Source organism: Cyrtonyx montezumae, unplaced genomic scaffold (assembly GCF_038088225.1).
Source record: "Cyrtonyx montezumae isolate F1298 unplaced genomic scaffold, pur_monq_1.0 scaffold_37, whole genome shotgun sequence".
Lineage (NCBI taxonomy): Eukaryota > Metazoa > Chordata > Aves > Galliformes > Odontophoridae > Cyrtonyx > Cyrtonyx montezumae.
The window spans coordinates 900,829-921,243 of record NW_027072042.1 but is presented as its reverse complement, the minus strand read 5'-3'; the positions used below and the strand labels follow the sequence as shown (position 1 = coordinate 921,243).

Here is a 20,415-nt window from a genome sequence, read left to right as displayed (position 1 = left end):
CTTGAGAAGGATGGAAAGCTTTATTTTTAAATTTTACGGGGAAGGGAGAAAAAGAGAAAGACGTTCTCACCTGGGAAGCGATTAGACAGGAGGGTATGAAGGTGGAGCAGTCCAAAATGTGGCAGAGGAAAGCAGCTGCTGCTGGGAGCTTGAAAGAGCTCCTCTGGTTTCTCAGCTGGCACAGATCGGCACCACTTCACCTGCGGATTGATTGCTTGCAACCAACAAACTCTTTTCTTTCAATCCATAGCAATAAAGCAAAGATTCTGCTATAAAAACCCCGCGGCCATACACTGACTCAAATCTGAGAACCCAAATCCCAGTCGAAGAAAAGCACCCCAAGTGTATCCTGGTGTGCAACAACGTGACACTCGAGGTGATGCAGAACCCTCTCTCCCCCTGGATCCTTCCCAGAAGGAAACCAATCTCCAAGCATCACCACCACGAGGTCATTACTGTCGAATCATTAAGGTTGGAAATGACCTCCAAGATCCCCAAGTCCAACCCCAACCCATGCCCACCGTGTCTCTAAGCCCTGAGGCATGAAAGACCTGAGCTGAGGTACCTGCCTGGATGCACAACGCCCAGGGAAGCTGCCAGCTGGAAATGCAGTTTGTTCAGGTATTTCTGCACGTGCAGGTTGCTGGAAAATAAATAACACCATCACATAAAGCCAGCCATGACTTCCAGCTGGGCACCCAAAAGGTCGCCCAATGAGTGGGACCTTTGGCACTTGTCCCCTGGAACAGCTCTTGTGCAAATAACACCGTGTGGATCCATTCAGCTGTAGTAAAGGCTGTTGGGAAGGGCCTTCTCTCAGCCAGAAGCAGACAGCTGGTGAGCAGAACAAACCCGCTATCTGCTGCTGCTGTTACCAAGTTCTTGCTGCTGTGAGCAGCACTGTCAGAGAAACGCACATCCTGGGCTGTTATCAGAGCTGGTGAATGGCAGCTGGGGGAAAAGCTTGTATAACTTCCATTCAGATAGCTGCACGGAGTGACGTGGCACCCCCTGAATGGCTGACAGCACAAAAAGGTCACTTCTGGCACTGCTTCTAGAACTGGTGCAGTGATGCTATGCGAGTGGGGTGGAAAGTGGGAAGAGAAGCTGACTCCAACATGAGGTGCTTGCAGGACAAAGACACAGGAGTAGAACTGGAGGCTGTTTTCTACAGTAGGGAGCAACACGCTGAGACCTCTGACTTCTGAGAGCAATGTGCAGAGCCAAACTCAGCATTACCAGGGGGAAATTCTTGCCCAGAGCTGTGGGTGCCCCATCCCTGGAGGTGCTCGTGGTTGTGGATGGAGCACTGGTGCCCCTGCCCATGGAGGAATGAGGTTGGGTGGCCTTTAGGGTCCCTTCCAACCCAAACCAGTCCACCATTCTATGGTTAGAAGCAAAGGGAGACACAGACCTCAGCCACACAACACAGTGACGCAGCATCCTCCTGCTGACACAGCACTGGATGGCACCTGGAATATGGCTGTGTCCCTGCAAGGGCTGCCAGATTGCCATTAAATAAAACACCCCACACTGGCTTCAAAATGAGACAAGGGGTGAGACCAAGTGGAGTTTGAAACTCGTGACTCAGCGCAGAAAACTTCCCCAGGGCACATTCCTCACTGCAGGCACTCTCCACCAGCCTGACACTGGCTGTCCATGGTTTAACTCTTTCCGTATGATTTTGGGGGCTGCTGTAGCATGCTGAGTGAAGGTGAGCCCTTTCCAAACTGCAGAATTAACGCTGGGAATTAGGATCTTGTTATAAGGGAGGATAGACACCGAGCAACCTGCTAACCTATGGGGCAGGAGGGGTGTGGAAGTGGGGTTCAGTGCTGCTGCTGGGGAAAAGGAGGGGGGGGGGGGGGGGGTTAATGCAGGTGGGGAGATGGAGTGATAAGGAAAATTGGGGTACAGAGAAACCTGCAGATTGGCCATCAGGTGCCCCCGCAGGTCTCCTTGGGGACATTTCAGAAGGCAAGACGTGGCTCAAAAGTGCAGCTAGATGTTAAACCTCTGCTGCCTGCGGTCGCGGCAGAGCCCGTTGCAACACCCTTAAATGCCACGGAGAGTGACACCGTGCAAAAAGAGCAGCAGCTCCGCAGCAAGAGCCGCAAAACCGCAGCAAGAGCTACAGGAATAGCGGCCGATCCCCCTCCCCGTGCACCAAGAAGCACTGCGGGGGGGGGGGGGGGGGGGGGGGGGCTGAAACTGGGGACACCAAATAATCCGCTCCAGAGCCCCATAATAAACACAGCAGCCCCCTCAGCGCTCGGGTTCACCCCCAGCCCCCGGACCCCCCCTTTTCCAGCAGCAGGACGGCCCGCTCCATGCCATTGGTGGGAGGCCGGTGGAGTTTACTCGGATCCTCCCCTTCCTCTCTCCCTCCCCAGGCTGGATTCTCTCTTTTTTTTTTTTTTTTTTTTTTTTGAGAAGTTTTTCCCAACTTCCAGAAGTTTCTTGCCGGCCCCTTATATACCCCCTCCTCGGGACCGGGAGGTGCACAGGGGAACCGAGTTTTGATCCTACGGTGCTCTGAAGGTAAAAGGAGGGGGAGAACCCCAGGGCACCCCCACTGCCAAGGGAGGGGGGTGCAGGATGCTATTTGGGGGATGCCTGCTGCTGGCCTGCCCCATAGGGCAGGGGCATGGGGGAAGGAAGGTGAGGAGGGGGTGAGGGCTTGCACAGAGGTAAATTGAGGGGGGGTATGGGTGGGTTTGGGGGTGCCCCATAAGCTGTTTTTGCCCAACTGAGCTAGAGGGAGAGCGTTAAAGGATCCCCACCGTTTTGCTGGAGGTGATTGCAATGTATCTGAACCCAGGAGATGCTTTTTTGTTGTTGTTGTGGGGGGGGGGAAAGAAGGGAATTACGGAGATGCCGACTTGGTTTGAGGCTGCAGAAAAGCCATCAGCTCCTGCCCAGCCCTGGGGGCCTTGGGGACCAGCGCTCAGCGCAAGACTACTAACCTTGTCCCTCTGCCTGCCTTAACAAAGCCTCACCTGCTTCTGCTGGCATGGAAATAACAGCATTTGCTCCGAAGTCCCGCTCCCGGCCTGTCCCTGAGAGCCCCGCCGGGCGATGCGGGATGCCACGCTGGCACGGGGCGTCCCCTCGTAGGGCTGGGCTGGAGGGCTGCGAGAGAGGATGCGGGCGGTTGCACATCCCACCACTGCTGTCTGGATCTATTCCCACTCTGCGTGATCGATTCACGCATCGTCTCACTCCTAACTGAAGAACGGGAGGAATTTCTCCGTCTCGCTGCAGCCCGATGCCCGAGGCCGATATTTTTTTCTGCTATTTTCTGAAGAAACGAAGCGTTTTTAGGCTGAGGATGTAAGCGGTGTGGGCAGCGGGTTGCTCGCCAGAGAACTACTCCCTGTGTCTGTTTTCTTTCAGAAGGAACAAGGCAAACGTTGACCTCACTATGAAACAGTTTCAAGGTATCTTTAGAAAGACAAAAGGGAGGGGGGGGGTGGGGAAGGCAAGAAACACCTTCTGATTTTCAGTGCCCACTCGATGCTGTGTGCACCTTAAGAGCCGTTCTGAGCCCTTTGCTCAAACCGTGGCTTTGGGGCAGCACTTCCCTCCAGCAGAAAAGGGCTTGAGGATATAAATTGCCACGGTGACTCCCATGCTGGCAGCGGGTGCAGCTGCGCACTCTCCTGGCTTGGGGCTGTGTGTGCGTGCGTGCTTCCTTCCATATGTAATCCCAGCGGGCCCTTCGCTTCCTGCTCGCTGTGCTTTAACCCTGAAACCACTGTGTGCTCATCCCTGCGTGGACTGGGATGGCCCCAGTTCGAGGATGCTGCCCCACGGCAGAGCTGAGTGTGATGCACCGTGCTAGGAAAGCTGGCTTTGGGTGCGAAATGGGAACGTAAGGGCCGGGAGTGTGCCATCAGCAAACTTGGCTGGGAGCACTGTGAAGCTGGGAGGGAGGAAGGGTGTAGCTAGAGACCAGGTCTAGGCACGTGGATTCTCATTACTGCCCACTCGAGAGAGAGGAAGGCCAAACAGCCCACTGGAGGACGTGTGCATTTCTTTGGAGCTGGTGTCCCAGTGAGCTTTCAGGCCTGGCTGAAGATAATGTTCTAGCTTGGAGACCTCGATGGGGATGTGCATGCTTGGATCAAGAAGCATCTGTCTAACAATCTTATCTAACACACGTACATGCTAAGAAGGAGGAATGCGGGGGCTCAGCACCCCCATGTGTTCCCTGACTCTGTGGCAGAGCTGAGCTGCACAGCCAGCCTTGGATCTGCTGATCAGGCACTGGCACAGCTGCCCAGGGAGCTGGGGGGGGATGGGGGTCACCATCCCCAGAGGTGTTCCAGAACTGTGGGGATGTGGCAGTGAGGGGACATGGTCAGTGGGCATGGTGGGGGTGGGCTGGACTAGATGATCTTGGCAGACTTTTCCAGCCTTAAGGATTGTGTGATTCTCAGAGGGCCCATCTTGTGGGAAGCTCACGCGCTCCATCTAGTGCCTAAAAAGCTGAGCACCGGGTACTGTGAGGGTCCATGGAGGACAGCCCTTGCCCTGGGAAGGGCTGGCACCGTGCAACGTGGCCCTTGAGCAGCAGAAACATCCCACTTGCAGCTTTTCCTGACCAGTGCAGAGGTTCTGTCTGCTGCTCTGGGGATGGAAATACCCCCACCCATCCTTAAGTGATATACTGTAGATATAAAGAGAAGAAAAGGTCTCAAGCTCCACCAGATGTTCAAGTTGGTTATTAGGGAAAAAATCTCTGAAAGAATGGTAAACTACTGGCACAGGCTGGACTTGGGGGGGGTCACTATCCCTGGGGGTGTTGCAAAGCCACGGGGATGTGGCACTGAGGGATATGGTCAGTGGGCATGGTGGGGTGAGTGATCTTGGAGGTCTTCTTCAACCTTCACGATTCTACGTGAACATCACAATAAAAACAGGTTAGAAAGGAAGCTTTCATTCAAAAATGCTCAGGTCCTGCATTCCGGATACAGCCTGGCCTCCTGCTTTAGGGAAGGCCCCATTGTGGAGTTGGGAACCAACGCACCACAAGCGAAGCATTGATGCGGACGCTCCTGGAGCAGATTTCACGGGATGAGCTTCCAGGGTCTCTAAATGCTCCAGGAAAGGCTTGAGACACACTAACAGTGAACCCTTCCTGCCCAGCAGGTCCCCAGTTGCATTCAGTGCCGCCGAAACCATGCGGATGTTTCTGGTGCTCGCTCTCTGCGGCCTCACAGCAGCGGTGCCCTCGGAGGACAGGAAGCTGAGCGACAAGGCGACGACGTTGGCCGACCGCAGCACGACGTTGGCCTTCAACCTCTACCACGCCATGGCCAAAGACAAGAACATGGAGAACATCCTGCTGTCCCCCGTGGTCGTGGCTTCTTCCCTAGGCCTCGTGTCCCTCGGGGGCAAGGCGACGACTGCCTCCCAGGCCAAAGCCGTGCTCAGTGCAGACAAGCTGAACGATGACTACGTGCACAGCGGGCTGTCGGAGCTACTCAACGAGGTGAGCAACAGCACGGCCCGCAACGTTACCTGGAAGATCGGCAACCGCCTGTACGGCCCCGCCTCCATCAACTTCGCCGATGACTTTGTGAAGAACAGCAAGAAACACTACAACTACGAGCACTCCAAGATCAACTTCCGGGATAAGAGGAGTGCCCTGAAATCCATCAATGAGTGGGCGGCCCAGACCACGGATGGGAAACTCCCAGAAGTCACAAAAGATGTTGAGAAAACAGATGGAGCCCTTATTGTCAACGCTATGTTCTTCAAGCGTAAGTGCTGCCTTTGATTCTTGCTGCACGTGACCCCAAGCCCACCCTAAGCCCATACATAGCAGCCAAAGTGGGGAAGAGAAACAGATTTTTCAGAGCATGATGTTACTTGGTGCTCTCATTTCTCAAATGTTTGATCTGTCTCTCCTGTAGCTCACTGGGATGAGAAATTCCATCATAAGATGGTGGACAACCGTGGCTTCATGGTGAGCCGTTCCTACACGGTGGGTGTTCCTATGATGCATCGTACAGGTAAGTTGCAAAGACCAGCTGGAATGACTCTTGCTACTGCTTAAGTTTTACACCAGCTGCTTCCGAGATACCTTTGCTTCATGGGAGATGAGTGAGAGAGAACAAAGCACTCTGTGCTTGCTCTGTTGATTCAGTCTCTCTTGATTCAGTGAGTAGAGGGAATCCGGATTTGCTGTTGGGAATAAATTCTAGTTCATGACATAAATGAGAACCACTATGATGAGTTGTTGCCGACCCCAATGAAGCTGGGCCAGTTCTCACTGAGGCTTTCTTCCCTTAGTGTCAGGGGAGCCCAGGATGAACAGGGAAAAAGGTTGTGGGTATTTTGCCCTGTGTCCTGCATCTCATCACTTCCTATCTCTGATTCTGACTTCAAGGTCTCTACAATTACTATGATGATGAGGCAGAGAAGCTCCAGGTGGTAGAGATGCCACTGGCTCACAAGCTCTCCAGCATGATCTTTATCATGCCAAACCACGTGGAGCCTCTGGAGAGGGTTGAGAAACTGCTGAACAGGGAACAGCTAAAGACCTGGGCCAGCAAGATGAAGAAGAGATCCGTGGCCATCTCACTGCCTAAGGTCGTCCTTGAAGTCAGCCATGACCTTCAGGTAAAGGAGATCCTTGATTAAAGCAGTTAAGCCTTGTAGCTCCTTGGGGTGGGAGAGAGAAGAGTGGAATAATGGGCTGTCTGGGCTCGACCTTTTTCCAGTGTCTAAACTGACACAAAATGGAAGATCGCGCTGTATCGTGTTCGGAATGGTTGCTGACATCTCTTCTCTTCCTAGAAACACTTGGCTGACCTGGGCTTGACAGAAGCCATTGACAAAACCAAGGCTGACCTGTCAAAGATCTCTGGCAAGAAAGATCTTTACTTATCCAATGTCTTCCATGCTGCTGCTCTTGAATGGGACACAGATGGAAACCCCTATGATGCTGACATCTACGGCCGAGAGGAGATGAGGAACCCCAGGCTCTTCTATGCTGACCACCCCTTCATCTTCATGATCAAGGACAGCAAAACCAACTCCATTCTCTTCATTGGCAGGCTCGTGAGGCCCAAAGGAGACAAGATGCGTGATGAGTTGTAGTTTGGTTTTCTTTTTCCAAAGCTTGTTTTGGTTTGCGTGTTTTTAGGGGGGGATTTCAAAAAAGGGGAAACACTATTTTGTATCCTTCTCGAACTATGGGTGCTATTCAGACCAGGGTGCATTGTGATGAGAAACCAGCATACACTTTACCTCACCCCCTAATACTCCATTGCACAAACCCACCTCCAGAGAACAATAAGTTACCAGGAGAGGACAGGAACTGGCACACGCTGTCTCAGCACTTCAGTTGAGATGTTTGGGCTGATGCCTCATTCCTCCCTGCACTAGAATTAAGCCTGCTAATACCATCAGCCCTGCAAAGGCACTGGCCCTCCACCCTTCCATCCCTTAATGCTTCTGCCCATTTAGTTCTGCCTGCTTTTTCCCTGCTTTGGTGCTGTGGAGCACACCACGCTAAAGCTGCTCTGATTCCTTTGCAGTTGTTTCTTGCTTGTGGCAGAAGGCAAAAAAGTGCACTTAGCTCAGGTGGTACAAAGCAGAACAAGCAGGGCTGATGCTGTGCTCCAGCCCTAGGGGTACCACTGGGAGCAGAACAAGACACTAAAAAGTAGGAGCTGAAATCTATACAGAGTTGTGCCTTTCTGTCCTGGCTAACCTTGCTCTGGATGGCTAACAGATGCTCCACCAGCGCCAAGTCATCAGCTCCTTAGCTAGAACACCACAAAGCCAAGTGCAGCTTTGGTCTGTGCTCTGCAGTAGGTGGCTTTGGGATGTCAGCAGAGAAGGCCAAAGAGTCAGGCTTCTAGAAAGAGACACGTGGAATTACGTAGTGACTCTCTGAGAATAAGGAGGTATTTGGGCCAACAACTGCAACCAGGCAAAGGGAAGAACTGGTGCTCCTGCATCAGCACACAGGGCTGTGAAAGAGTTTACACTGTGAAGGTTCCCCTAGTTACAAGCAGGGCTGGTACCCATCAGCTCCTGTACCAAACCAAGGGACCCCTCTGCTGGGGAGCTGGACCAAGGTTTCCACTTGCATCAATACAGAGCTTTAGAGCTTTCCTTTACCTGACTTCCTAATGTCCCTTTTCTGCAGCTCCTCTCTCCTCCTCTTTAGCTCCCTGTTGGCTGACCTGGATAAGGGCACGCTGAAAAACAAATCATTTTTTATATTTATAATTATATACGTATTTATGTCTGATAATTAACAAGTCTCATAGCCTGCTCCAGCCTAAACGTTTTTCCCGTCTTCCTCAGATTGAAGGACAACGTCAGGTTAATCCTACAAAGAAATAACTGATGTAACCCCACAAGCACTGAAGCACGTTAGATAAGCCTTGCTAAGCACTGAGACACACTGCAAAGCAAGATGTGACAAGACTATTGAAATGAGAGAAATCTGGATGTCATGTGAGCAGCAGTCGCTGGGAACCAGCAAGGGCTGTGTGACTGCACTGCTCTTCTGTGTTTTCCTGCCAATGCATTGGCTGTCCTACAAGCCCAATACTGCATTTTTTTGTTCAGAGCACCCATGTGACTGTTTCCACTTAAGAACAACGAGGAAGTTGTTACCTCTTACCAGGCATCTCATAGAGCAGAAAATTCATCTTGCAACTCCCAACTTTAACCTGACGTTGTCTTCTAGATTTGCAGGTTAAGACAGTAGCAGAAAAGCAGGTCTGCCCTAACTCCCATCCAAGCCAGCCTGACAGGGAGCTCCTGTCCTCATTTTCCTCCCAGTTCGTACTCCCAGGTGCTTTCCTGACTGTTGGGCAGAGGAGGGAACCCACGAGGTCATACCCAAATGCAGAGGAAGCCTCAAACCCAGTGTGTATGCTAGACACAACCCGATGAATCAGCGCACTGAAACCCACATGCTGTACCACATTATGGAAAAAGGGGTGGGGGAGGGGGAGAAGGGGAGGGCAAGGCAATGGATAGAGTAACTTGCATCATGTGGATGCAGGTGTCTGATGGCTTTTATTGTCTGTCCCTGTACCACACAATGACAGTTGTATGATTTTGAAATAAAACTTTTTCAGTGAACCTCTGGGCAGCCACCCCGACCTGCAGGGCTTGGCTGGAGGCTGAACACTATTTTTAAAAGAGAAGAGCTTGCAGACATCCCTTTCCATTATTAAATCTGGCTTGCCTCAATCTAGAATTCATAGACAAATGCTACACATGCACACATGAATTCCCATGACTTCTGTGTCACGGGAAAGGAGTTCTGTTACTAAGCATGCAAACTTGCAAGTGTCCAGCATCTTTAATGCTGCAGACAGGAGGACCTAATGCCCTCCCCTGCTGGGACATCTAACCAGGCAGCAAATGGCTCAGGTCAAGCATAAATACAGCATCAGAGGAATAAAACCTCGTCAGTCAGCCTTGCTGACCTTCTCTGGTTGGGATACAGTCAAAGGAAAGAGGAGGAAAAAAAATAAAAAGAAGAACCTACAGCTTGAGTCAACACAAAATTAGGTCTTGGAATATCTGGCAAGGTCACACTCCGCTGGCCCATGCTCTTCCACTGCTGGAAAGGGATTAACGTGCTGGCTATCCAAGCAACCATCTGCCACTCAGCCAACAAGCAGAGAGCTGCAGATATCTCCCCTTCTCCCTGTGCCAAACAGCACGTCTTGGACATGTGGGTGTCCACATCCATGTGCAGATCTCCACAGGCTGAAAAAGAGCCAGGTGCTCGCTGTATCACAGCCCTTCTTGCTGCAGAAAACTGCAGCATCCACCCCCAGCACCAACTTTGGCAGGGCTACATACAACCCAGCATCACTGCAAGCAAGTTAAAAGCTATTTCAGATCTTCCAGAGCTCCTGAGCCCTTCTCATTGCCAGACTGTCTTGTTAAAATCTTGTGGTTTTTTTACTGTTGGGAGGATAGTACTCTGAAGAACTAAGGAGCTGAAGCACTTAACTCATAAAGCTTTCTCCACTGTAAGATGCCAACGGAAACCTGAAATCAGATTTGTTCCCTGGGACCCTGAGATGGAACAGCTGTTTGTACCAAACCTACCCAGCTTCCCAGGAGCCCTGTCAGAGATGCCAGCAACAGGAAAGCTGAGGCTCATGTTCACACACTGCCAGACAGACCAGTTACTGATGCTGTAAGTTTGAAATTCCAGTTCCTGCAGGGAATCCTGGAATGCCTTGGGTTGGAAGGAACCTCAAAGCCCTCTGCTGTGGGCTGGCTGTCTCCCTCACATCAGGCTGCTCAGGCTCCCACCCAGCCTGGCCTTGAGCACCTCCAGGGATAGTGAATCCACAGGCTGCTCTGGCCAGCCTGTGCCAGTGCCTCGTCAGCCCCTAGGTAAAGAATTTCCACCTAACTTAAATTTTCCCTTCTCTTTGTTTAAAGCCATTCACCCTTGACCTATCCCTAACAGATCATGCAAAGAAGTCTGTCTCCCTGCTGTTTGTAAGCTCCACTCAAGTACTGAAAGGCTACAAGGATGTCACAACAGAGCCTTCCCTTCTCCAGGCTCAACACCCCCAGCTCCCTCAGCCTGTCTCCATAGAGGAGCTTCACCCTGTGCCCTCCCCTGGACCTACAGCCCCATGTCCCTCCAGTACTGGGAGTCCCAGGCCTGGATGTGGTGCTCCAGATGGGAGCCTCAGGAGGGCACAAGAGGGAGACAGTCTCCTCCATGCCTGCTGTCCCCCTCTGTTGGTGCAGCCCAGGGGACTGCTGGCCTTCCAGGGTGCAAGTGTGCACTGCTGGCTCATTTTCCACCTTTCTTTCATCAGGAGCCCCACATCCCTCTCTGCAGGGCTATTCTTGGTGAGTTCTTCTCCTACCTGTACTCTTATCTGGAACTGCCCCAACCCAAGTGCAACAGAAAATGGGATGTAAAGGCATTCTTCCTAAGGAAAAAAATGTCCAGGTTTGTATAATTTCAGTTAATTAAACAAATGAGTTCTGAATTGCTCAAAATGCCAACAAAAAGCACATGCACATCGTTGTCCCTTGTGAGATGCACAAGTGTCTTCCTGTAACAGCACCAGACTTCAAGAATATCAGCCTGAAAGTTAACCAAGTGCTAAAGCCTGACTGACTCCTCCAGCTACAGGGCTTTCACTAGACCACAGCAGACAAGAACAGCACCAACACTCTGCACACAGCCATGGAACAGAAGTGATAAGACATCCCCATGTACCAGCTAGGTGTGCTCTGACGGCAGAAACAGCCCTGAAATCTAATTCTCAACCTGAGGATCTACCTACACATCCCCAAAGCTCATTAAAGCCAGTTTGCAATACAGCTACAAATTAAATGACTCTCTACTCAAGCCTCAAAGGAAGAGTTTTTCTCAACCATTTAAACGTGTATGCGTTTCAGTGCTTAGGACAGGTCTGATATCTATGTACATGCAAATAAATGTACTTCCCCCCCCAAATAACACATGAATGCCTACCAGGAAGTTTCACAGAGTAACAGAATACCCTGAGTTGGAAGGGACCTACATAAGGGTCACCGAGTCCAATTCCTGGCTCCACACAGAACCACTCAAAATTCAAATCCTATTGCTGTTGTCCAAACGCATCCTGAACTCTCCAGGCTTGGTGCCATCATCCCACATCACCATGGATGGAGGTTACTTCTCCCTAACAGGAGCTGCAACACTCTCCTCTGTAGAGGGTCCCCCCCCTCCTGGAAACCTCAGAGAAAGGCTGCTGTGTCAGAGGACTTCAGATCTCTCTCTAGAAATAAGCATCTTGTCCCCACCCTGTTCAGATCAGGATCTGCTAAGTACACCCCAAAATGTAACAATGAGCTGAAAGAAATGCAAAGAAACACCTTCCATGCCAGAGGTGGGAGCAAGGCCCTCCCTTAAAAAAATACAAATAAATAAAAGCACCTCCACAAACACTGTCTTTCGTGATTTTATTAATAGATGTTTTCAGGACAGTCAAGCTTCTGGCTGCAGATGTTGTAAACCCTACAACAACGACAAAACAAAACAAACATAAACAAAAATACTGAGTGAGATGGTGGCAAATCATTTTCTACAGCTCTTCTCCCACCCAAAATGCTGAACAAGCACGCTCCAAGCGTTCAAATGACTTCTCTCATTTCCTGCATAACCTCCCTCCACACGAGCAAGTCTTGCTAATCAGATCCCCCTGTTTCACTGCAGCCCTGCACACCCCCTGAACTCCTTCCTGCTCACATGAGGAGTTTTAGTCCAAGAACAACCCACGCTGGCCTTCACTAGCAGCTAAGGAGGTCTTCTAGGAGAGGCTTTAGGCCCTGTGCCCCCTGCTGCCCTCCTCAGAGAAAGCAGGCAGATGTTTTAAAAGCACCAAGTTGCACATTTTCATCAGGGACGACCCAGAGCAGGGCGCAGAGAATTTCCATCTATTGGTTTATTAGAGGAGCAACTCACACCAAAAGATAGTTCAAAACCCAGTGATGCACTAATGAAACCAGCCTAACATCAAGCTCAGTGTACTGGCTTCTAAGAGTCAACTGAGTCATCTATACTCAACTGTATAGATACCAGTACAACTGCAGCTTGAGAAACAGCATGAAGACATCTAAGGCACTGAGCCCTTCTCAGACAAATGCCTCTTGGTCACTCAAATTCTGACCCCAGGTCCCCAAACTCATGCTGCAGAACACAGCAAGAAGCAGGGAGCCTGGAGAAGGATATTCCCTTTCAGACTCGTCATCACATCTTCACGGAAGGGCGTGCTCAGTGTGCAATGAAACCATGTCTGTGTGAAAAGATCACTCTGCTGCTTGCAGGCACTCACCTCTCAGGCAGTGGGAACTGGCTGCGGCATGGCTGGCTGCTCTGGTTTGCCACCTTTCTGCTCTGAAATGGGGGTGGTGGGCAAGATCTCTTCTTTGGGTTCCACAATGCTGACGTGATCTGGAAGAGGCTTTTTGGGGCCAATCTTTCCACTTGGGTCCCACGGCAACATAATTTTTACTTTGATTCCAAGTACACCTGCAAAAAGGGACAGGACATTAAAGATATGCTCCTCTGACACAAGTTACAAAAGTAAGCTGCCTGCAGCAAAACCATCTCCCATCAATTTGGAATTGATGGAAGCTAATTAAAAGCTTAAAAATCTACTTAATGTAAATTTAGATGTGTGTTTGTTTCTATTGAACTCACTGCCTCTGCCAACTGCAGTGTCGGATGATGAAAACATTCTACAGCCTGATTTTAAACCCTGTTTTTCCTGGGATGGTTCAGCTTGTCAAATGCACGTTCTGGTATCCCTTCTCAGACAAATGCCTCTGAATCATCCAATGTGTAAGGACAGCCTGCCCAGGGCAGCCTTAGCACAGCACCACAGAACATGGCACTGGCCAGGCTGCACTGGCACGAGGACATCCCTTCTGACTCGTCATCGGATCATCACCGAAGGGAGGACACACCAACTTTATGCCCAAACCTCTACACCTAGTGTTCTGAAATTAAGCAACCCATTAAGAAGCAGAAGTCACTTGTGTTTTACTGAGGGAAGAACAAAGGGATGAAAGCTGGCTTGGCTGGTTTAGCTGGAAGACTTGAAAGAGTGCAGCTATGGTGGGAAAGCTGTCAGTGATGCCTTCTTGTGGGTCTGATTTCCCCTGGGAGCTGAGGGAGACAGAATACAGCAGCTCCTGAACACAGCCACTAAGTGTGTACCCCCCTGTAAGGCTCAGAGGCCACGGAACACAAATGAGTACCTGGAAAATCTGTGCATAACCACGTGGGAACTTCAATCCCCACTACCAGCAAAAGCAGATTACCCACAGCGAGCACAGAAAATCCTGCTGTCTGCTGAGGGATTTCTCTCCATTTCCCATCCACCTAACAAATGCAAATCAAGGCCTAAATGATGTAATGTGCAAGCTCCATCGCTGAGAATCCGGTCCTAGCCACTCACCCTGCCGCAGAAGGACGTGACGCACGGCTGTGTCGACGTAGTAATTCACAGGGTCCCCACTGTGGATCATCAAGCCATCCACAAACTTCATGGACTTGGCACGCTGACCCCTGAGTTTGCCTGACACGACCACCTCGCAGCCCTTGGCACCGCTCTCCATGATGAAGCGGAGGACTCCGTAGCAGGCTCTGCAGGCAGGGAGCAGAAACAGCAGTCAGCCCCCACTGGTTTGGGACACCTCTGCCAAACCCACACGGCATTCTGCAGCAATTTCAAACGGAGACAATCACATTTTAACATCTGCCTTTGTCAAAGCTACAGCAGCGCAAGCTGTGCTAGACAAAGCGACAGAAAACACGCAGCCAAACCCAGCCTGACAGAGCTGCTGAGAATGATGGACCTTGTGAGGCTGTGGGCACAGTGACAAGCACCCACATCGCAAGTGCAGCCCTCATCCCTCCTCAGACAAATGCCTCAAATCATTCAGTGACAGGACACTCCTGCTGAAGGACCACAGGCAGCAGCACAGAACGTGGCACTGCAGGCAGCACCCTGCAGGAGCCAGCCCTTCTGACTCGTCATCTTATCATCACTGAAGGGACCTGAGAAGCAGAGCCACTGTCACCTGAACTATGATTCAGCCACGAGGCCTGACATTGTCTTACATGCCTCCATCCACCATTCATTCACAAATAAACGTGAACTTTATACACATCACACAGCTTTTAATGTGCTCTACTCTAGGACCCCAACATTATTTTTATATGGTGTCTTAACAACTACTACCAAAAGCCAACTGTATACTAAATGAAAACCTTGCATCTATCAAAAACTGCTCTCTGCAGGCAGAGCACTGCTAGGTTCCATTTTCAAACTCGAGATGTCTCAAGTTGGTAAGCACTACCCTGAAGCACTACTGGAGTCCTACAAAGCCCCAGTGTGGCATCACATCCCACTTGCTCTACTCACCGCCGCACTGCTAAGCCTCCCAGGAGCTTGTACCGCAGGGACTCTGCCTGGGCTATGGCACACAGTCCCCTGGTGGCCACCTTCTCGGCATAGAGCTGAAAAAATAAGTGGCAGACTCAGAAATGCCTTCATTTCCAGATGATTTTCATTACTCACAAGTCGGGAGTTTCGTTCTACTCCACGCCCCATCCCTCAGATCAGTGCTTAGAAGCTGTATCTTCAGACATTACACTCCCTTAGCAGAGCTGAGACACACACCAGAAACACTCCACCAGCTCTGAGAAATGGTGCAGTCTCCAGGAGTTGCTGCTTCCAAACAGCCCCTAAGCATGAAGTAACACTGGAGAGAGGCAGCAAGGCCACACAGCATCCCCAAGAACAAACCAGATGGTGTTAACCAACACGAAGACATCAAACCTAAGAAGCAGAGAGCTGGGACAGCAAGGGGCACTTCATCTAACATCCCAAGTCTGATTAGCTGACAAGGAGATATTCAGAAATTACATACATAACACTCCCAGAGCTAATAACTCCTCAAGCATTTGTGCCACTAAGTTTAAATGGTTTCTGGAGATCACCAGCAATTGTGCAATGTGATCCAGCAATGCTGCTGGAGCAGAAATAAATGTGAGGGGCACCCCAAAGCACACATCCTCCTTCACCCCCACCCCCATAAATTATTTGAGGGAGCTACTAGTGAGGGCACCAGATTTCAACCATTAAAAAGGTATCAGATAAATACTGTTGTCTCTACCATCTAATTCATTACAGTATCATATAAAAATCTCCACTGTAGTTCTGCACCTAAGCAGCTTCTTTCTAGGGGCAAAAGCATCATGAGTTTAATAGAGGTAATGGCAGTACATCAATTGCAAAAAAAATATGCTGTTAGATTGACCTCTCACCTCAACACTGACACAGAAATACTCCCTGCAAAATATTTTTAGAGAAATGTAAGAAGTTTTACCTGCCTCCGTGCTCCTATTTGCTGGGAGAGCAGAGAAAACCAAACTGAGCACACCCAAAACAGCTGACAGCAAAGCAATATTCCTGTTTCAGTGCAATACTGTTTTGTGAGAACGGGCAGAATGTGCTCTGAGTTATCTCAAAGTCAAACGGCCTCTCAGCTGAAGCCATCCAGACAGCACAGGCAGCACAACGCACAGCCAATCACAACTATTGTAACTGAGGAAGAGGAGGCTGAGGGGGAGACCTTATTCTCTCTTCAAATAGCTGAAAAGTGATGGCAGTGAGAGTGGAGCTGGGCTCTTCTCAGTGGTGACTGTGACAGGACAATGGGAGATGGCCTCAAGTTGAATCAGGTTAAGTTCAGGTTGGATATCAGGAAACACTTCTATAAAGAAAGGGCCATTAAGCACTGAGTGGTGAAGTCACCGTCTCTGGATGTGTTTAAAACCCATCTGGATGTGGTGTTCAGGGACATGATGTAGCAGTGGGTCGTTAAGAGTTAGTGCAGTATGGCTGAGGTTGGACTTGATGATCTTTGAGGTCTTTTCCAACCTGAGCAGTTCTATGATTCTGTGAGCTGAGGCAGCCTTACCTCAACACTTCCCTCAGGGAAGCCAAACCTCTTCTGCACAACAGCCGTCAGCTCCCGGATGCGGCGTCCCTTTTCACCCAGGACATTCTGGGTTCTAAGAAAACAAAAAACAAAAGAAATACAGCAATGATTGAGGGAGAGTCACCACGCCAGAGCCTCCAACCGCCCCAAGGAGCTTCCAGACTGAGCATCTAACCTTGCTCAGGCAGGTGGTAAGCAGGGTTGTAACACTGCTCTTCTACTGAAGATCATTTCAGTATCTCCTCCCCAAACACCTCACCCCATTCACGTTTACCAAACTTCAGCAACACCCCTTAAAGTCCTGTGCAGTGTTCCTAAGTGAACAGCAGTGTCTCAGTTACCTGGTGGCAAGTATGATAATCTCAGTCCTGGTTGGAGTGACCCGGACTTCTACCCCGGAGTAGCCATCTTCAGCCAGTTCTCGAGTCAGAAACTCATTCAGTTCAGCTTTGAAGATGCCATCAGCGACAAACTATGGAACAGACAGACCGAGTCTTTTAAATACTTTGCCCCTCACACACACAGAAGAATTTGACATTTTAAGTCTGGGTCTGCAGCCTGTCCTGCAGTGTGACAGCTTCTCTCTCCCAACAGAGGGGACAGAATTGGGGGTGAAATAAAAGCACCTCTCCTAAGGCTCCCAGAGACAAATCACCTCCAATAAAAGCCAACACCAGAGCCCGATCCATACCTAAATACAGCGACAGTTCAGGTCAAACAGTGAAATATATCATTTCTATGTCCTACAGGGGTACTCTGACAAAGTGTGAATATTCATGAACTCACTGAAGTGCTCATATCCCCTCAGCAGCATCACAGGTGCCTCAAACCCTGCTAAGTCTCCTTAAGTGTGCCTTAAACACGTTTGCTGATGGCACCAGGCTGAGCAGTACAGCTGACACAGTAGAAGGGAGGGATGGCAACAAGATGGAGCTGGACTAGCTGGAAAAGCAGGCACATGTGAACCAAAGGAGGTCTGAGAAGGCCAAGTGCAGGGTGTAGGATAGGGGCAATCCCAGGTAAGAGTACAGACTGTGAAGAGGAGGCCTTGAGAGCAGCCCTCTCAAGAAAAGTGCGGGGGTTGTGGCAGAGAAAAGCAGGACATGAGCCAGCAGTGAGCACACACAGCCTGGAAGGCCAGCAGTCTCCTGGGCTGCAGAAGGGGACTGCAAGGAGAGGACTGTCCCCCTCTGTCTGCCCTCCTGAGGCCTCATCTGGAGCACTGCATCCAGACCTGGGGCTCCCAGCACAGGAGGGATGTGAGGCAGTGGGAGCAGGTCTAGAGGAGGGCACGGGAATGCTCAAAGGGTGGAGCACCGCCCTATGGAGACAGGCTGAGGGAGCTGGAGGTGTTCAGCCTGGAGAACTCACTGTGGCCTTCCAATACTTGTGCAGGGTTTCTAAGCAGAAGGGAAAACGACTTCTTACACGATCTGGCAGGGGGAAGACAAGTGAGAATGACAATAAAGTAGAAAAGGGAAGATTTAGGGTAGCTGTTAGGAGGAAATCCTTGACTCAGAGGGTGGTGAGGTGCTGGCACTGCTGTCCAGAGAGGCTGCGGGTGCCCCATCTCTAAAGGCATTCAAGGCCAGCTCACATGGGACCCTGGGCAGCTTGATCAGGTAGGGAGCAACCAACCTACAGCAGGGGTCGGGGGAATTTTAAGGTCTCTTCCAACCATTCTAACGATCCCAAGACAAGCCCGTTACAACCCGTACCCTACACACACAAACCCAGCGTCACTAAACCCCAACCCCGCGTTATGAAACAACGAAAAGTCACCTCCCAGCCCCATCCTCAGCACAACACACAGGAGCTCCGAGCCCCGCACGCGGTCCCTCAAAGCCATTCACGGCCAGGTCCCGCCGCCATGTTCCCCGCCGGGCCTCAAAGCCGCATCCGCCGCCATCCTTCCGCATCTGCCGCCATCCCCCGTCCGCCACCGCACCCCGAGGAGCCCCGAGGCCGCTCCCAACGCGTCCCCGCCGGTATGGAGGCGGGACGGGGACGGACGGACGGCCCTCACCTTGCGCTTCTTGGAGATCTGCACCGCCATCTTGAGCCGCGCCTCACGGCGGAAAGAGAGCCCGCTTCCGGGGGGAGGGCCATACCGCACCTCCGCCGCTCGCCATTGGCTCGGAGGCGATCAGGTGGATGGCGGGAAACGCAGTGTTCCGGCCGCCACGCCTGTGTGGGTGGATCCTGAGGGAGCGATGGGAGTGACGTGTTGTGGGAAGGTCCTTCTCCCAAATTGCGTTTGGGCGCTGGCACGGGCTGCCCGCGGAGCGGTGGGGTCACCTCTGTGTGTGGGTCACGCTGAGACGCAGCTCGGCAAAGATAGAAACGGGGTCGGGATCTGCCGGCCCACGCAGGCCGCAGTGGGGTGGGCAGCTCCGGCTGCTGCACGTCGGTTTCTTGTGTTCTTTTTCTATAGGCTTTTGGCTGCCGGCCCCTCTCATGGGATGAGGGAACGGGGAGCGTAGTGACAGCACAAAGGGGAATGGCTTTAAACTGAAAGAGTGGCAATTCAGATAAGAAACTTGGAGGAAATTATTCTCTGTGAGGGCAGTGAGGTCCCGGCGCTGCTGCTCTGAGCTGTGTGTGCCCACCCCTGGCAGTGCCCGAGGCTGTGGATGGGGCTGTGGGCACTGAGCTATGATCCCTTCCCACCCAAACCAGTTTGGGATTCTAGGACCAGTTTGCCCTTGTGTTTTAATGCGCTGCTTTGATGCTTCAGGGAGACGTAGCTTAGTGAGCCGTGCGGATAATACCAGTATGACCGGTACAGTACTGGTAAAACGCTTCTGTCGAGCTACCACGGCAGCATTGTGTGCGGAGTCCAGCGTGCAGGCAGCAGCGCTCGGAGGAGCCAGCTCGCCTCCGTGCCACGGACCGGACCGTTTTGCCACTAGATGTCAGCGGAGACAGCTTCCAGGGTGGGAAAAGCTTAGTGTGTCGGCTCTCTTCCCTCCTCCCCTCTTCCCCCGGGATTCGTTCCTCCAGGATTTGTGGGATGGTGCAGACAGCGCTGAGACAGAGCTCCTCCAGAGCTGCTGAGTGCTGCCAAGACCCACCAGATACCGGTGAGAGACTTGTGTTTGTGTCACTAAACACGTCTTCCTTGGCCTCCAGTGTGTCCAGCCATCACTCCTTGCCCTCAGCCAGCCCCTTCCCCTCTTTCCAAGCCCACCCCAGCTTGGCACTCCCAGACTGTCCACCATCTCTCCCCACTCTTTGCATAAGGGCTACGATCACTCCAGGCAGGAGAAACACAGCAGGACACGGTACCCCTCTCCCTCATTCCCCCTTTCCTGCTTGAATAGTTCTCACTCCCCTCTGCTCTCACTCTTCACCCTCACTCTCAGACTGCAGAAACACACCCACCTCAGTGCTGTCTCTGTCCTTCCCATCCTTTCCTCCCCTTCCTCAAGTGCGAGTTACACTCTCCACAGCATCGTTCTCAACGAGGACTTCATCTTGGCCAAAATTCAGAGCTGCAGCTCCATTGGTTTCTTCCTGATCCCTCCCACAGGGGTGGAGGCTGCAGCCAGGCTGGAACCAGGTCAAGCAGGGATGGAGCTGGGGAGCACTGGGGGCCCAGGGCTTGGACTGGGCTGATGGAACGTGAACAGAAACACATGCTTGGGTATTCAGCGTGTCAGCTCCTGGTGCTCCTCTCCATCTGCATCCCTGGAGACAGTGAGACAAAGCTGGCTCATGCCTGGAAGGCCAAAAAGGTGTTGGTCCCTTGCTAGCACTTTACAAATGGCCACCAGTGCTTCACCCAGAGGATGGGGAGCCACCTTCTGAAGGGGTACTGCAGCCAATAGGTTGTGGGTGTGCCTTGATCACAGCATCTCTGCTCTGAACCCAGGCAAGGGTGAGCGTGGGAGC

General features: G+C 51.5%; 2 protein-coding genes and 3 non-coding genes across 5 annotated transcripts; 1 reads left to right on the top strand and 4 right to left on the bottom strand.

Moving 5' to 3' along the window:
* Positions 1–2,459: 2,459 nt before the first annotated feature.
* Positions 2,460–7,269, top strand: SERPINH1 (serpin family H member 1). Its single transcript, XM_065745725.1, has 5 exons — positions 2,460–2,541; positions 5,155–5,768; positions 5,922–6,020; positions 6,398–6,630; positions 6,808–7,269. The coding sequence occupies exons 2-5, from the start codon at positions 5,186–5,188 to the stop codon at positions 7,108–7,110; spliced, it is 1,218 nt and encodes a 405-aa protein (XP_065601797.1). The 5' UTR covers positions 2,460–2,541; positions 5,155–5,185; the 3' UTR covers positions 7,111–7,269.
* Positions 7,270–11,953: 4,684 nt separating this feature from the next.
* RPS3 (ribosomal protein S3) lies at positions 11,954–18,643 on the bottom strand. The gene is made up of 7 exons (XM_065745684.1): positions 18,548–18,643; positions 16,863–16,993; positions 16,501–16,594; positions 14,940–15,034; positions 13,971–14,158; positions 12,843–13,039; positions 11,954–12,025 (listed from the first exon to the last, which is right to left on the bottom strand). The coding sequence occupies exons 1-6, from the start codon at positions 18,575–18,577 to the stop codon at positions 12,846–12,848; spliced, it is 732 nt and encodes a 243-aa protein (XP_065601756.1). The 5' UTR covers positions 18,578–18,643; the 3' UTR covers positions 11,954–12,025; positions 12,843–12,845.
* LOC136054522 (small nucleolar RNA SNORD15) lies at positions 12,638–12,774 on the bottom strand. The gene has a single exon (XR_010622744.1). It is a non-coding gene; the product is annotated as a small nucleolar RNA SNORD15 (small nucleolar RNA).
* On the bottom strand, positions 13,317–13,465 carry LOC136054520 (small nucleolar RNA SNORD15). Its single transcript, XR_010622742.1, has one exon. It is a non-coding gene; the product is annotated as a small nucleolar RNA SNORD15 (small nucleolar RNA).
* LOC136054521 (small nucleolar RNA SNORD15) lies at positions 14,427–14,568 on the bottom strand. Its single transcript, XR_010622743.1, has one exon. It is a non-coding gene; the product is annotated as a small nucleolar RNA SNORD15 (small nucleolar RNA).
* Positions 18,644–20,415: the final 1,772 nt, after the last annotated feature.

Excerpts from the sequence above, each read along its gene's own strand:
- SERPINH1 (XM_065745725.1), top strand. The coding sequence starts at position 5,186 with ATGCGGATGTTTCTGGTGCTCGCTCTCTGCGGCCTCACAGCAGCGGTG. Across the intron at positions 5,769-5,921 it reads CAACGCTATGTTCTTCAAGC|CTCACTGGGATGAGAAATTC; the intron begins GTAAGTGCTGCC and ends TCTCTCCTGTAG. Across the intron at positions 6,021-6,397 it reads TCCTATGATGCATCGTACAG|GTCTCTACAATTACTATGAT; the intron begins GTAAGTTGCAAA and ends TCTGACTTCAAG.
- RPS3 (XM_065745684.1), bottom strand. The coding sequence starts at position 18,577 with ATGGCGGTGCAGATCTCCAAGAAGCGCAAG. Across the intron at positions 16,994-18,547 it reads AGATCTCCAAGAAGCGCAAG|TTTGTCGCTGATGGCATCTT; the intron begins GTGAGGGCCGTC and ends TCTGTTCCATAG. Across the intron at positions 13,040-13,970 it reads TCACGTCCTTCTGCGGCAGG|GTGTACTTGGAATCAAAGTA; the intron begins GTGAGTGGCTAG and ends CCCTTTTTGCAG.